The sequence below is a fragment of the Oratosquilla oratoria genome, chromosome 15 (assembly GCF_046742065.1).
Source record: "Oratosquilla oratoria isolate Oo_2021 chromosome 15, ASM4674206v1, whole genome shotgun sequence".
NCBI lineage: Eukaryota > Metazoa > Arthropoda > Malacostraca > Stomatopoda > Squillidae > Oratosquilla > Oratosquilla oratoria.
The window spans coordinates 352,501-368,838 of NC_134791.1; the positions used below are offsets into that span (position 1 = coordinate 352,501).

The window sequence follows — 16,338 nt, forward strand, 5'->3', positions numbered from 1 at the left end:
GACGAAGGGAGGAGGAAGGAGGGAAGGAGAAGGGAAGAAAAAAATATGAGTAGGGGAAGTGGTCGGAGCCGCAATGTAAAAAATAAAGTTCAGATCAGGTAAGACATTTATACAAATCCTGATAATTGATAACTACAGATCTTTTCGATGTATAATATACAAATATATATATATATATATATATATATATATATATATATATATATATATATATATATACATGTATATATATATAGAATACAAGAGTTTTTAGTTTTGATGGAATAATAATTGTTTTGTAATAACCTTCTGGTGAGGCACAAGGGGCCTTTCTGAGAGAGCCGCAGTTTGTCTGCCCTCCCTCCGACCGTCCACCAGGTTGGGGGTTGGCGAGGTGGTTGGTTGGTTGGTTGGTTGGCTTGGGGAGGGTTGGTCACTGTCTTGGCAGCCCCGACCGGCTGGTTCAAACACGCTACTCCTCCTCTTTACCATCTTCGACTCATTTTTCAACTTTTTCACCCTCCTCCCCTCCCCCACCCACCCTCCGGTCACCCAAGGAGAGATGACAACCGGCGACACCTCCCCTGCTCGTAACCGGCGACATAGAAATAGATCCACACGGAGACCGGACGAGTCCGAAGATTCTTCCTCAGAGTTCTATGGCGAGTGCTAGTACCGTTGTCGGCTACAGTGGGGCTCCTAGATGCTCGTCCATGTTACGTCACTTCTCAGTCACGTCATGTGTGACGTCACTCATAACTCACGTCATTCGTGACGCTGTAAATCGCTTGGGTGACATGTAAGGATGTTGATCAATGGTATGTTATTGGGGAGACAGCTGGTCAATGTTGCGTCACTGAAATGACGTCACCGATTACCTCCGTCATTTTCGGGATGAACGATTGTTTATAATAATAACGATGATGATAATAATCATAATAATAAAAATAGTGGGGATAAGAACGCCGCCGCCGAGTCCCGTGTGCCATGAAAGGCTACATTTGAAGGGATCGGAGGGGCCGGGAGGGAAGCCCATTTTGGCATTTTCTTCCACCATAGACACAATGCATACTTTAGCAGCCCCGCTCCATGGTGGAAAAGGCCTGTGGTGATTCACATATGTAAATATATGTAAATATATATATATATATATATATATATATATATATATATATATATATATATACATACACATATATGTACAGTATATGTATTAATATAATCATAAAATAATAATGATAATTATTTTTGTTACTTACCTTGACAACACAGCTGTCCAAATCACCAGCGCATCACTTCAACACTTTGAAGCATTTACTAGTAAATATGACGACAATCTATTCAATCCATCGTTTTCCTTTTATCACTTAGAAAGTAATGTCTAACCTTGTCATGGCTGGTCATTTGTGCATTACTTCATTGCTTAGAAGATTCTAATTTAGTACCAGTATTTACACAGATGGCCTAGTTACCTATGTTCAACCATGTAAAGCATTCACTAGTCCTTACAACTGGCTAGCCACTGTGAACACGCTATTTCATCCAGGTAGAAGCATTCACTAGTCCTGATGACAACTGACTAATCACAAGCAACACCACAACACCCTATTTCAACTTGGCAGAACCATTTACTAGTCCTGATGACAACTGCCTAGTCACAACCAACACGTTATTTAAACCCCGTAGATGTTTTTACTAGTCCTTATGACGACTGGCTAGTGACAGATCATGCCATTTCGACCCCGTGCTCGGACGTTAGCCTTAGAGACGGAGCCTGCTGGATACCGTGAAACGTACGCGAGTTTAGTCATTCAATTAAACTAGAACACTCAAGACATAGCGACAAACAGACGCCGATTCCTCCACTTTCCACCTGCACTCCACCTTCTCCGAACACCGAAATCCCTCGGGGAAAAAAAAATCACGAGAGTTCCCTCTCCTCCGGTCTTCGAGTGCCCCAGTTCGATCCCTGGCACCTTCAGGACCCCAGCGACCTCCAGGTACTCTGGTGTTGGTGCTCAAGCAAGGTGTGGTGCGCAACTGCTCGCAACAACTGCTCCAGCAGCAGACGTCGATCCTCTCCCGCTATCAGCTTATCGGGGTCGTGGTCGTTTAGGACCGAGGCAACGCGTACCTCCGTCCTCTTCTTCCTCCTCCTCCAACTCCTCTTCTTCCTCCTCTTCCCTAATCCCCACTTCCTCTTCTACGTCCTCTTATCTAATTTTTCCTTCATCACCTCTTCTTCCTCTAGTTCTTTGATTTCCTCCTCCTCCTCCCATGATCTCGGTAATTCGCGAGGTTGCCCACACTGGAACACCTCCTCCTTCCTTCTTCTTCTTCCTCCTCCTTCCCCACTTCCTCCCACAGTTCCACCACCAAGTGACCGTTCCCCTCAGTCGCCTGACCACACAGGTCCTCCTCCTCCTCCTCCTCTTCCTCGCTCCAATGCATGCAGAGGCACAACAATCGTGCTGCGCGCCCCACAGGGACTTGTGCAGGAGGAGGCCCAGGCCGCCGTCGCCTCACGATCTTCAAACTCGGTTATCATGAATGCTGATGTCTTGTAAACAAGAGTGAGAGAGAGAGTGAGAGAGTGAGTTAAAGAGATAGATGCTATTGCCAGTTATCTGAAGGCAAAGGGGTCTATATATATATATATATACATACACACACACACACAGTATGTGTGTACATGTTTACATATGTGTGCATATATGTATATACATCCATTACAACTATTTTCGTGCGTATTTGGACTTTAGATGATTATTTCACATGAATTTTTTTTTATTTTCATACACACATATTCAACCTGTACGGACATACAAAAACATATTTTGCATGTCCATACAAAAATACATATGTATTTATTTATATAGAAATATCAAACATTCGTGCCAACATTCGTGAATCTACGAGTGTGTGTATTTACCTAACTGTCCCGTCTCTTAATCTCTAATTTTCTAACATACCTAGACTCAAATTAATGTACGGTTTCTACTTAATCTGTGTCTTTGATACACCATTTTCATATTTAGATTTGAACTCATGTATTGTGTGTGTGTGTGTGTGTGTGTGTGTGTGTGTGTGTGTGTGTGTGCGTGTACGAGTTTATATCTTGGCGAATCATAGAGGAATGAAGAATATTTTTATTTTTATCGTCCTGTCTCGCCTTACTTTGGTCAGACCCAAACATCTCCTTGTTTTGAATTCCCTAAAAGCTCTGGGCGATCTACCAAGGGCTTTTAAACAATGCACACGATCGTTGTCGTTTTCGTGTTCGTTCGTGTGTGTGTGTGTGTGTGTGTGTGTGTGTGTGTGTGTGTGTGTGTGTGTGTGTGTGTGTGTGTGTGTACGCGCGCGCGCGCGTGCCCAATTATGTATGTTAGTTTGTGTAATACATGTTCATTACACAGATAAATAAAAATAAATAAACAAATAAATAAATAAAAATTAATTGATGAATATATAAATTAAAGAATTTAATTTTTACATCAACTCTTCACGATCCGATGATGTCATCTGTCCACAACGATGACGAAACGACGTGACGTCATCACGAGATAATTTCTGCGCGACGGGAACTTACCTGAGGGAGGTTCCTCCGTCCCATAATTAATAATCCTTTCCGATCACTCTCACCTGAAATATGACTAAATCCTAAATCCTAAACATTCCTGACATGTCTAGGCTCGTCCTGAACATCCACTACTTCAGAAGAAGAGGAAGATGAAAACGATGATCAAGAAGAGGAAGATGAAGAGGAGAAAAAAAGGTAAGAGTAAGAGAAAGAAGAGGAGGAAGAAGCAGAAGAAGATGAAAAGGAAGAATAAAAAGAAGAAAAAGAAGAGGACGAAGAAAGGAAGATGATGATGAAGAAAGACAGGAAGAAGGAGGAGGAGGAAAACTGAAGTAAAGCAATGAGTGGGTTACGTCATCCTCTCTCACTTCGTGTAGGATCAAGAGATGCTTTGTGTACATTTCATTAAAAATGACAACCAATTGTGTATTTTTCTTTAAATGCATTCTCCTTATCCTACTTTATTCCGGTTCTCTCTCTTCAAAGGACATTAAAAATGGCGGCTTCTTTTAAAAGAGAACAAGAGAAAAAGAGCAAGTCAAGGAACGGGGGAAAACGCTTTCAGAACCTACAAATAGACAAAAGACTCATCACTTTGAACAAAGTATGCTTCCAAGGAAATTTCCAGATCTGGACACTCACTCACTCTTTCTCTCTCTCTCCACCTGGGACCCATTCACACAATTCCAGGCCAGGTAATCCACCACACTACCCTCCATCCAACCCGCCCCGCCCCGCCTCCTTCAGGATCGGAGCGCGACCCGGGGTACTCACCTCATCGCAGGCCGAGCATCGGGGCTTGAGCTTCTCGGCGTAGTGCCTGCCGCACTGGATGGTGTCCTCCCAGACGCAGTAGACCAGGTCGACCAGGAACTCGTTGCAGGTGTGGCACGTGAAGCAGGCCGGGTGCCAGGCCACGTCCTCGCCGAAGCGGGGGGCCACCACGGCCACCGAACCCGCCTGGACCAGGCCGCCGCAGTTCCGACATTGCTGTGGGCGAAGGGGGCCTCGTGAGTGGCGCTACTTACCAGAGACGCGTGCGGCACGGGGCACCTCCCGTGCCACAACGGGATAACGCTGAGTATTAATTAATCATACACTTCCCGGGTTGGAGTACATGTTAGGGGGGGTCAATCGGGCGAAACAAACCCACTGTACAACCTATCCATCCATGCACCCATGGACTGAATGATGGATGGATTGATGCAATCTATCTATATACCTAAAATGTTTCTTCCCCCTCCTTGCCTTGTGTACAATCTATCCACAATGTACGCCAAAGGGCTTCTTGTCCCCTTATACGGGAGGCAACCATACGCCCATTCCCCCGATGTGCAGCGCTCCTCATCAATGAATAGCAAGGTCTTGTGGGACTCTTAAAGAAAAGGGAGACTCGTTTGTTCATAACACTTATCAGTTACAACTTACCATTTTTTGAGAGAGCGTGAGAAAGAGAAAAAGAGAAGAAAAAAGAGAAAGAGAATGAGAAAGAGAAAAAGAGAGGTAGGAGAGGAGAGGAAAGAGAAAAAGAGAAGGGAGAAGGGGAGAAAAAGAATATGAGAGAGAGAGAGAGAGAGAGAGAGAGAGAGAGAAAAGAGACATCACAAGAGAGGTCATAAGAGAGAGAGAGAAAGAGAAAAAGAGAGAGGGAGAGAGGGAGGGGGAAAAAGAGAGAAGAGAGAGAGAGAGAGAAAAAAGAGAGAGAGAGACGAGAGAGAGAGAGAAGAGAGAGAGAGAGATGAGAGAGAGAGAGAGAGAGAAAAGAGCGACAGAGAAAAGAGAGAGAGAGAGAAGAGACAGAAGAAAGAGAGAGAGAGAGAGAGAGGAAAGAGAGAAGAGAGAGTGAAGAGAGAGAGGAGAGAGAGGGGGAGAGAGAGAGGGAGAGAGAGAGAGAGAGAGAGAGAGAGAGAAAGGGGGGGGAAGAAGAGAGAGAGACTGGGGAGGAAAGAGACAACACAAGAGAGGAAAGAAAAGAGAGAGAGAGAAAGAGAGGGAGGGAAGAGACAACACAAGGGAGGAAGGAAGAGAGGAGAGAGAGAGAGAAAGAGAGAGAGAGAGAGAGATAGAGAAAGAAAGAGAGAAAGAAGAGAGAGAGAGAATTAGAGAGGAGAGAGAGAAAGAGAGAGAGAGAGGAAAGAAGAGAGACTGGGGAGGAAAGAGACAACACAAGAGAGGAAAGAAAAGAGAGAGAGAGAAAGAGAGGAAAGAAGAGAGAGAGAGAGAGAGAGAGAACACAAGAGGAAAGAAGAGAGAGAGAATTAGAGAGAGAGAGAGAGGGGAGGAGGAAAGAGACAACACAAGAGGAAAGAAGAGAGAGAGAGAGAGAGAGAGAAAATGGGGGAAGAGAAAAAGAGAGGAAAGAAGAGAAAAAGAGAGAGGAAAGAAGGGAAAGAGAGAGAGAATGGGGGAAGAGAAAAAGAGAGGAAAGAAGAGAAAGAGAGAGAGAGAAGAGAGAGGGAAGAGAAAAAGGAGAAAAAGAAAGAGTGAGAGAAGAGAGAAGGGGAATGAGGATAGACGAAAGAGAGATAAGAGAAGGGGAGAGACGAGAGGAGAGGGGACACGGAGTGGGGAAAGAGAACACAATAGAGAGGCGAGAAAAGAGAAGGGGGAAAGAGAACATAAAAGAGAGGGAATAAAAAAGAGAGGAAAGACAGAAGCGGCGGAGGAGTATGAAGAAGAGGAGAGAGGGAAAGAAAGAGAAAAGGGGGAAGAGAGAGGCGAGAGAGAGAGAGAGAGAGAGAGAGAGAGAGAGAGAGAGAGAGAGAGAGGGGGGGGAAGAGAAGGGGAGAGAGACGGGGGGGGGAAGAACACAAGAGAGAAGAGAGGGAGAGAAGTGGAGAGAGGAGAGGGGAGATAGGAGACAGAGAGACAGAGAGACGGGGGAAGAGAGAACACAAAAGACGGGGAAGAGAAAAAGAGAAAGAAGGGGAGAGAAGAGAGAGACAGACAGAGAGAGGGGAGAGAACACAATAGAGGGAAGAGAAAAGAAAGAGAGACGAGACAAGAGAAAGAGGAGAGGGAAGGAGAGAGGGAGAGAGGGGGGAGAGGGAAGACAAAAAGAGGGAAAGAGAGAGGGAAGAGAGAAAGGGAGAAAGGAGAGAGACAGAGAGGGGGACAGAACACAATAGAGACGGAAGATAAAGATAGGGAAGAGAGAATGGGATAGAAGAGCGAGTCAAAGAGAGAGAAGGAGGAAGAACACAATAGAGAGGGACGAGAAAAAGAGAGAAAGAGAGAGGAGAGAAGGGGAGAGGAGAGAGAGAGAGGGGGGAAGAGGGGGAGAGAGAGGGAAGAGAAAGAGGAGAGAAAACAAGAGAGGGAAGAGAAAAAGAGAGAGGAAAGAGAGAAGGGGATGGGGAGGATGATGAGGAGGAGGAAGGAGTGGGAGAGAGAAAGAGGGGGAAGAGAGACGGGGAGATAGAGGAGAGAGAGAGGAGAGAGAGAGAGAGTGATGGGGGCAAGACAACACAAGAGTGAGGGAAAAGAAAAAGAGAGAGGGAAGAGAGAAGGGGATGGGGATGATGATGATGATGATGATGATGAGGAGGAGGAGGAAGGAGAGGGAGAGAGAAAAAGAGAGAGAAAGAGGGGGGAAGAGAGAGAGAGAGAGAGAGAGAGAGAGAGAGAGAGAGAGAGATGGGGCAAGAGACACGAGAGAGGGAAGAGAAAAATAGAGAAGAGAGAGAGAGAGAGAGAGAGAGAGAGAGAGAGAGAGAGAGAGAGAGACACGGTGGAAGAGAGAACACAAGAGAGGGAAGAGAGAACACAAGAGAGAGGGAAGAGAAAAAGAGAAAGAGAGGAGGGAGGAGATAAAGATGGATAGATAGAAAGAGAGAGGGGGAAGAGAGAATACAAGAGAGTAAAAAAGAGAGAGGGAAGAGAGAAGGGGAGAGAAGAGAGAGACAGACAGAGAGGGGGAGAGAACACAAGAGAGAGGGAAGAGAAAAAGAGAGGAGAGAAGGGGAGAGGGGAGAGAGGAGAGAGACAGAGTGGGGGAGGGGGAACACAATAGAGAGGGACGAGAAAAAGAGAGAAGAGAAAGGGGGAGAGGGGAGAGAGAGAGAGTGGGGGGAGGGGGAACACAATGGAAAGGGACGAGAAAAAGACAGAAGAGAGATGGGGAGAGAGAGAGAGAGAGGGAGAGAGAGAGGGAGAGGGAGAGAGAGAGAGAGAGAGAGAGAGAGAGAGAGAGAGAGAGAGAGAGAGAGAGAGAGAGAGAGAAAGTTTGAGAGGGTAAGCTTGAGAGGGAGTGAAAGCTATCTCTCAAAATCTCGAGGCACCTCGACAGACAGACAGACGGACGGACCCACCTTATCCTGTGGAATGTGATGCTTGACGATGCCGATGTCGAGGGCGATGTCGTTGCGCGCCGCCACGAAGTCCTTGAAGGACGTGTGGTGCTGGGCCTCGACGTGGCGCGTGAAGGGCAGCGCGAGGTCCTGCTTGGGAAGCTGGAGCATCAGCTGCCTCTCGCGGTACTTCTCGCCGGGAGTACCCAGCCGGGGCACCTTGTGGCCCGGCAAGCAGCTCATGTAGTCGTAGATCTAAAAGGTAAACGAAGAGTGTCAACAAAATGCAAAGCGGGGAACCACATTTCGCCGTGTTTCACACCAATGGGAAGTGGTCAATTCAGAAACACACTTATATTGGGATAATTGGCTTTTTACTATCTATGGCTTGACAGTCGTAGATCTAAAAGGTAAACAAAGAATGTCAACAAATGCAAAGTGGGGAACCACATTTTTCTGTGCATGATCAATGAGGATTGGTCGCTCTATAGATAAACACTTATAAATGGCTAACTGACTTAGTATTTATCTATGCTTTTCTCCAAACAATCTCCAACGTAAACGAAGAATTTCAACAAAAACTGAAGGATCGGTCATTTTTCAAGTAAACAATTATAGGGGCAATTTTGTTTTCAGCATTAACCCATGGCTTCCCAGTCGTAGATCTAAAATGTAAATAATGAATGTAAACAAAAGATAAGTAGAGAACCACATTTCTCTGTGTTCGATCAATGAGGGTCACTTTGAAGAGAAAACACTCGTAATGGGGTCAATGACTTTTTACTATTCATTAATGGTTTTCTCTCGACGTAGATATTCATTGAAAAATGTAAAGTGGAGAACCACACTTTTCCCACTTTTCCGTGAGTGAGCTCTGCGAGGGCACACTTCATATACATATTTATATCGAAACGATCGACTTGTTAGCGTCTTTCAGGGTTTCCCGACGTTGACCCAAGCCAATGGGAAAGTTGTCAACCACACTTTTCTGTGTCTGACCTATTAGGGTTCCTCATTATTCAAGTGAACACTAATAATAAAATAACCGGATTTTCATAATTTTAATGGCTTTCTAGTCATAGATCTAAAATGAAAAATAAAGAATGTTAACAAACGCAAAATGTAAAACCACATTCTGTTGGACCAATTAGGGTTGGCCACGCCTCAGGTAAACACTATAATTGTTTTGCTCTTATTTATGACTCTCAGAAGACGACTCAACTCAAGAGTTGTCCACCACTAGTTAACGGGTTAGGTAACTAACACTACAACACCGGATTAGACTACGCTGTGCTAAATAATGTTAACTAACATTAACACAAGTAAACCAGCTTACACTCGTCATATCAAGCTACACAACACCGCGTAACCACATTTGCACTCTGAACCGGGTCAAGACTTAAACTCCGCGCCGGGTCAGCACCACCGGTTGGGTTAACCGCCTTCCTCTAACTAAGTCCTTCCCGCTCCGCTGACCGTCCAAGTGCTGACTACGTGTAAGGAGCCTCGATTCACATCAGCACGATTTCCTGACTGGTCACGGACACAACGAATCACGCAAACTCATCCAACCCCAACATCGTCATCATCGCCGCCCACTCTGCTGAATAAAATCGCCTGACGGCACCATAAGGGCAAAGCCCCCTGTGGAGGGTCACAACTGTGCCCCATGACGCCACCTTTGCCCTAGGTACTTTGGGAGTTCTTAGGGGAGGGTCACTCACAGTCACTACTGGAGATCGGACAGGGGTGCGGGATTCGAGCCCACCGGACACTACTCAACACACTTGGGAGTAATAAAATCGCTTGCCGACAGCCAGACCAAGAAAGGGACGAGGAGACGCGTGACGGGACGGGATCTCCGTGGATTGCGGAGACCAGGTATCGGACGACCACGTGGCCTCGACTATGACGAGTAAATACCGGCGCGCTGCAAGCTAACTGCCTCTCCAACGAGTTAATGTGGGTTAATCGGATTAAGTCATCTTTCCTTTAACGCCGTTTCTCCTCGCCGGGCGGGGCACCTCGACTCGAGCTGTCTGTCGCCGGGCGGTTCCACTCGCCTCCGTAGGGGCACGTCTTTTGGTACCCCCCCCCCACAGGGTTACCAGTCTTTAATTCCAATTGACATTTACAACCGGGTTCAACCTGTGCTCGTGGGGTTCCATCTCTTTGACTCCATTTTTCAAACTCTACCTTATGTTTTAATTTGTGTGTGTGTATGTGATTCACCATGGTCTTAGATCACATGTTGGACTCGTGATCGACAGCTATTACCCTCCCGGAAAAGAGCTCAGAGCTCATATATGACCGATCTATGGGTAATGCTGTGACCTTACACGCACACACACACCCAACTCCCCGCCCACGAGAGTTGGTGTAACGACCCGCAGCGCAGTGATACTGAAATTATTTCAACCTTGGGTGGTATTCGAACCCGGACCGCCGTAGAGGCAGCTGGGAACTCTACTACTGCGCCACGAGTCGCGCGCGCGTGTGTGTATTCACCTTGGTCTTTGGATCACGTGCTGGACTCGTGATCGACAGCTACTTCCTTTGCAGAAGAGAGCTAAGAGCTCGTATGACCGATGTATGGGTAATGCTGTGACCTTAAGGGGAGGGGGTTCCAGACGCAGCGACTTACTTGCGCGTTACGAGTTTGTGCAAACTATACGGAACACCCCAAGATCTAAGAATATAAGGTCTAACCACTTCCGACCGAATTTCGAGGGAGTTGGCGCAGCGGGCCCGTGAACGTCACCTGGCTGTTCAAAGTGGGGTTAGCGGGTCCTATAGCTGTCAGTTGAAGCTGGTCCGTCGTTCGAGAATGACGTTGTCTTCGCTCGCACCGCTCCACGCAATTAGTTATATTCTGACAAATATTATATAAAATATATATATAAATATATATAAAATATTATAGTTCCTGTCTATATATATATGATATATAATATATAAAATATTATAGTTCCTGTCTTCCTTGGCGTTTCACAGTTTTCTTCAGTGTTTCACAAAGAGAAAATGGACCCAGCCTAATGACGTCAGAAGCTGCGCAGAAGAATTCAAACGGTCTGACCTGTATATTTAGACCTGGGAACACCCCTGCAAGCGTGTCCACACGTTACAAAAAAGTATGCACAATCGTCAGTCTAGGTGGTGGTAGTCATGCCTGACGAAGAGCTTATTTTAGCGTTTTTATACTGTTTACTACTTCGTCCACACGCACGGGAATTCGTATACAAACCGGTTTGTGCAGGCAAGCCTACGGTAAAGCATGCACGTGTGGAACCCCCTTTACACGCACACGCACACCCAACTCCCCGCCCAAGAGTTGGAGTAATGACTCAAAGCGCAGCGATACTGAAATTATTTCAACCCTGGGCAGGATTCGAACCCGGACCGCCGTAGTGACAGTCGGGGACTCTACCAACCGCGCCACCGAGTGTTATCCTACCTGGCCTCAAATTCATATACAGTTCCAACTTTATCTATATTCTTGATTTCCGATTACCATATTTACATTTGAACACGTGACGTGTGTGTGTGTGTGTGTGTGTGTGTGTGTGTGTGAGAGAGAGAGAGAGAGAGAGAGAGAGAGAGAGAGAGAGAGAGAGAGAGAGAGAGAGAGAGAGAGAGAGAGAGAGAGAGAGAGGGGGGGGGAGAGAAAGAGACGAAAACAAGGAAAATCATTTATTCCAGTATTATTCATTTGTTGGCCACTGGGCAGTAGAAATTAATTCGTATATATCTCTTACATTTCCAATAAGATTATTTTACCGAAATTAATAACCAAAACCAGTAAAATATATACATACTGTATATATTGATCAAATAGATGTATATCCTCAAGAACATGATTTTCTTCAGGAATGTAATTGTCACCCCTTACTATCTTCCTTTCTCTCTGAACACCACAACGTCCACAGAAAACGGAAGACTTTGTATTTAGCGAGCGCGGAGCATTCAGCTATGACCTTATCATATACAGTAGAACCCATTTAACCAACTATGGGTAAAGAATGACACTCGTCGATTAAAATCACCAGGCGCCAGCCATACATTTTCTAAGAGTCTTAAAGACTATCAAAGGATAAAACTGAGTACTATTTAAGAATTTACATCTTAAGGGGTAACCACAGAAGAACGGATTTCTCGAGCCGAATTTGGTCTATCGCTTGACGATTTTATTCAGCTCAAGAGAATCCCTCAGAGTTGTTGTGGACTAAACGAGGGCTACGTCATGTCGTCTTTTTCTGGCTTGCGTTGGCTGTGTTGTGCCTGTATTTCACAATCCAGCAGCAGTAGTAATTAGTAGGATGGACTCAACCCTCCTGTCTTTTGCCGATGATACACACATCAGCCATGCTATGCGGGAAAGTGGGGATGTGCAACATCTACAAGACGATCTCAACTCAGTTTATGCATGGGCCAACAACAGCAACATGCAATTCAACGAAGAGAAGTTCGAGGTCTTGAGATATGGCACAAATCAAGGCATTAAAGACGACACTGAGCTGCACACGGAGAGAGGTATGAAAATCACACCCAAAGCCCATGTGAAAAGCCTGGGCATTCACTTAAGTGATGATGCCACTTTCCAACACCACATCATGCAGTCAGTAAATAGAGCAAGAGGGATGGCCAGCTGGGTCCTAAGGACCTTCTCCTCAAGAGAGGTTCAAGTGATGCTTACCCTCTGGAAGTCGCTTATCCAACCGATACTGGACTATTGTAGCCAACTCTGGTCACCACACAAACGCGGAGACATCCAGATGCTTGAAGCTGTCCAACGGAACTACACCAGGCGCATCAAAGGGATGCAAGATCTCAACTATTGGGATCGCCTGGGAGCACTAGGCCTATACTCTCAACAGAGGAGGAGAGAAAGATACAGTACCATTTACACATGGAAAATCCTTGAGGGACTTGTTCCGGACCCCACGCCCTCTACAATCAAGCCATACCACAGTATAAGGCATGGGCGCAAATGTGAGAGACAAACTCCCCCATCAAGAGCCCCGGTAAGGATTAAGACCCTACTGGCAACCAGCCTAGGCCATGAGGGTCCAAAAATCTTCAACGCCCTCCCAAAGGAGGTGAGAGAGAAAACTAAATGCTCGGTGGACAGCTTCAAACATGCACTGGACAGGTTCCTGCGGAAGGTGCCAGACGAGCTTCCAGTGCCAGGCTACACTGCCATCAGTAGGTTCTCTCAAAACACACTACCAGACCAACTGACCCTCGCGAGGAAGGACAACAGGACTGGCAGCAGCGGTAGTCCACTACGGCTATGAGGATCGACCTCAGAACTTCACTAAGTAAACTAAGTAAGTAAGTAAGTAATACATACATACCAAAGGCTTTTCCCCCCTTACACGGAGGGGTAGCCAAAAAGAAAAAGGCCATAGAAGAGGAAGAAGGGGGAAGGAGAGGGATGGTAAATGAGAGGAAGAGGGGGTACGAGAGGTGGAGTGTCGAGGGGGAGGGAGCGGGAAGGGGGGAAATGAACGGGAAGGAGAATGGAGCACGGGGAGATGGAGGTGAGGAAGAGAGGAGGGAACAGGAAGAAAAGGGAGGGGAAGAAAGGGGGAAGGAGAAGAGAGAGGGGAAGGAAGAAGGAGGGGAAGGAAGGAGGGCAGCGGCGGCGCCAGGAATTTTTAGTTGGGGAGGCTAAGGGGGGGCTGAGCAAATTTTTGGGGGGCTAACAGTAATATGATAATACACATATATTATCCTCATTTCAGAAGGGGAGGGGGTTAATGGTTGGGCTAGCACTGATGGCTGACAAATCTTTAGCCCTGGCAATTAAAAATTCCACCTAATAAAATTATTTCAATGAGTGTTTTAAAATTTCAATTTGCTCAATTCAATTGGAGGGGCTAATGGGGGAGCTGGCCATTTTTTGGGGGGCTAAAGCCCCCCCCAAGCCCCCCCCTGGCGCCGCCACTGAAGGAGGGGGAGGAAGAGGGAGGATAGGTATAGGTAGAGGAGGGGGAAGGGGAGGACGGGGTGGAAAGGAGGAGGAAGGAGAGGAGGGAGATGGAGAGGAGGGGGAAGGAGTATTGTGTCCACATTAACTAGCGCTTCTATCCATACGGAACACAACAACACCGAAGGTACCGGAGACAACGAGTCTAGTCTGCACCCATCACAGAGCGAGACCCCTGTCCGTAGGGGTGCCGCCACTAAGAGTCCTTCGAATATGGACTGCATCGAACTTACAGTCAATACCCGCCGCAGAGGGGAGGAAGGGGAAGAAGAGGAAGAGGAGGAGGAAGAGGAGGAGGAAGATCAGGTAGTGGAGGAAAAGAAACGAAGGAAAAGACAGAAGAGGATGAGGATATGGCGGAGAAAGAGGAGAAAAAAGAGGATGTGTAGAAGAGGAAAGAGGATGTGGATAAGGAGGAGCAAGAGAAGAGGTGAAAAAGAGGGGAGAGGAGGAGGAGGATAAGTTGGAGCAAAAGGAGAAGAAAGAGGTGAAAAAGAGGCAAGAGGAGGTGGAAAAATAGTAAGAAAAATACTGTAAGTTGAGAAAGAAGAAAAAAAAGATGAAGACGAAGATGAGGAATAAGAGGAAGAACATAAAAATAAAGTAGACTGCAAGAGACCCTAAGGCCTACACTTGGCAGTTCCATATCCATTACTTGTCATCCCCATCCATAAAGTTGTCCAACCGTTTCTTAAAACTGATGGTTTCAGCGCTCACTACATAGTTACCAAGTCTATTCCATTCGCTGGCCACTCTATTAGTAAAAAGACGAAGAAAGAAGCAGAAGAAAAGGAGGAAAATGAAAAAGAAGAAGAAAACGAAGAAGTAGGGAAGAAAACGAAGAGGAAAGCGAAGAAAACGAAAAAGTAGAGGAAGAAAACGAAGAAGAAAGCGAAGAAAACGAAGAAGAAAGCGAAGAAAACGAAAAGTTAGCAACGTTTCGAGGCTGGGTACGGCGAGGGACCTCCTCGAGAGCAACCCCCGCCCCCGTAAGGTGGGCGGGTGGGGGGGGGGGGTTCGCACACTCACCTGTTCGCTGCTGAGGCCCGGCGGCACCCACGTGTAGCCCTCCTGGAGACATCTCTCTCTGCTGCTGCGCCTGCAAAGTACACACGCACGTCACGGGGAGTGATACACGCAAGCACACACACACACAGGAACTTATTTTGACTTTTCATTTTTATATTTCAATATCTCACTTTTTAATCTCAAAAGCAAAACCAAGAGCCCTACAACTAAAGTGAAAAACATTAATTGCTTATATGGGTATACGTAATTCTATCAATAAAAATGTATATATAAATGGTCTTTCCGTCACTCCGACAATTTCCAGCCAAATTCCTTTCATGTCCAACCATTACACTTAACACCAACAACTCAGACACAGCAACCTGTGCCCAGGGTACTAGGTACCCCCGAAGACCTGATCTTGAGATCGGGAATCCACTTCTGGAAGGATACGAGACGTATGTCTCCGTTCCCCGGCCACCCCCGTCACAGCCAAAGACACCGCAACCTGTGCCCAAGGTGTTGCGTACTCACCCGAGCGAATCGCCCAGGCCAAGGCGCTCTCTGACGTTGACCCAGTCCTCGTGGTAGACGTCGTGGAGTTCCCTCGTGCACTTGCAGCTCTGGCAGGTCTTTCTGAAACCGAGAAGAAAGAGGACACTTTAGGCGATGAAGTCAGTCAGGAAGCTTTCGGGAAACAAGATTCCTTCAGGGGTGAAGAGATGCAAGATGTATTTCACGCACAGATAAGCATGGCTGATAGATACAAGAATGGAGGAAACTGCAACGGACCATTAGGCCTACACTAGGCAGTTCCATGTCCCTCACCACCTGCCATCCCTATCCCTAAGTTCTCTCTTAAAACAACCCATCATTTCAGCTCTCACCACGTGCTTACCAAGTCTATTCCATTCGTTAACCACTCTGTGTTGATAAACCAATTTTTGCCCACTGCCTTCTTGCACCTAAATCTGTCCCGCTTAAAAACTTCTACGAGTCCTCATCTACCGTTATAATAAGATGACCTTGTCGGCATCACTCTTGTTCAAGCCCTTGACCCACTTGAATGCCTCTATTAGATCAGCCCCCCCCCCCCCCGGCACTCTTCGTCTTTCCCCAGAGTGCCAAAGGGAGGTAAGCTGTATAATTCGGCATTGGCACGCTACATTTTAATCCCTTGTGACATTTTGGGTCATTCTCCTCTGGATTGATTCTAGTGAATTAATATCCATTCTATGGGACAGAGACCAAAACTGTTCCGCATACACTGGTATAGACATAAATTCATTCTATACTGGATGGTAAATATACACATGCATACACACATACAGGTACACATATCCATACGAGGCCTTTTCCACCGTACAAGGGGGCGTTAGCCCAGTCAAAGCACATACCCACTCTATACTCATCCAAAACCCAATCTGAGCACCTCCTGGATGAAGGGTCATCCCCGTTTCCCGCCACATGGTTCGGACCCAAAGGCTGTAGCC

At 46.5% G+C, this 16,338-nt stretch overlaps 1 protein-coding gene across 1 annotated transcript in view; it reads right to left on the reverse strand.

Annotated features, from left to right (window-relative positions):
• The window catches only part of Lmpt (four and a half LIM domains protein limpet), a 264,405-nt gene that overhangs the window by 219,569 nt on the left and 28,498 nt on the right, over window positions 1-16,338 (reverse strand). The window contains exons 2-5 of the mRNA XM_076198403.1: window positions 15,380-15,481; window positions 14,867-14,936; window positions 7,870-8,103; window positions 4,334-4,549 (exon numbers count right to left, since the gene is read on the reverse strand). Of these exons, the coding sequence (XP_076054518.1) occupies window positions 4,334-4,549; window positions 7,870-8,103; window positions 14,867-14,936; window positions 15,380-15,481 (622 nt within the window). The remainder of the gene's footprint in view (window positions 1-4,333; window positions 4,550-7,869; window positions 8,104-14,866; window positions 14,937-15,379; window positions 15,482-16,338) is intronic.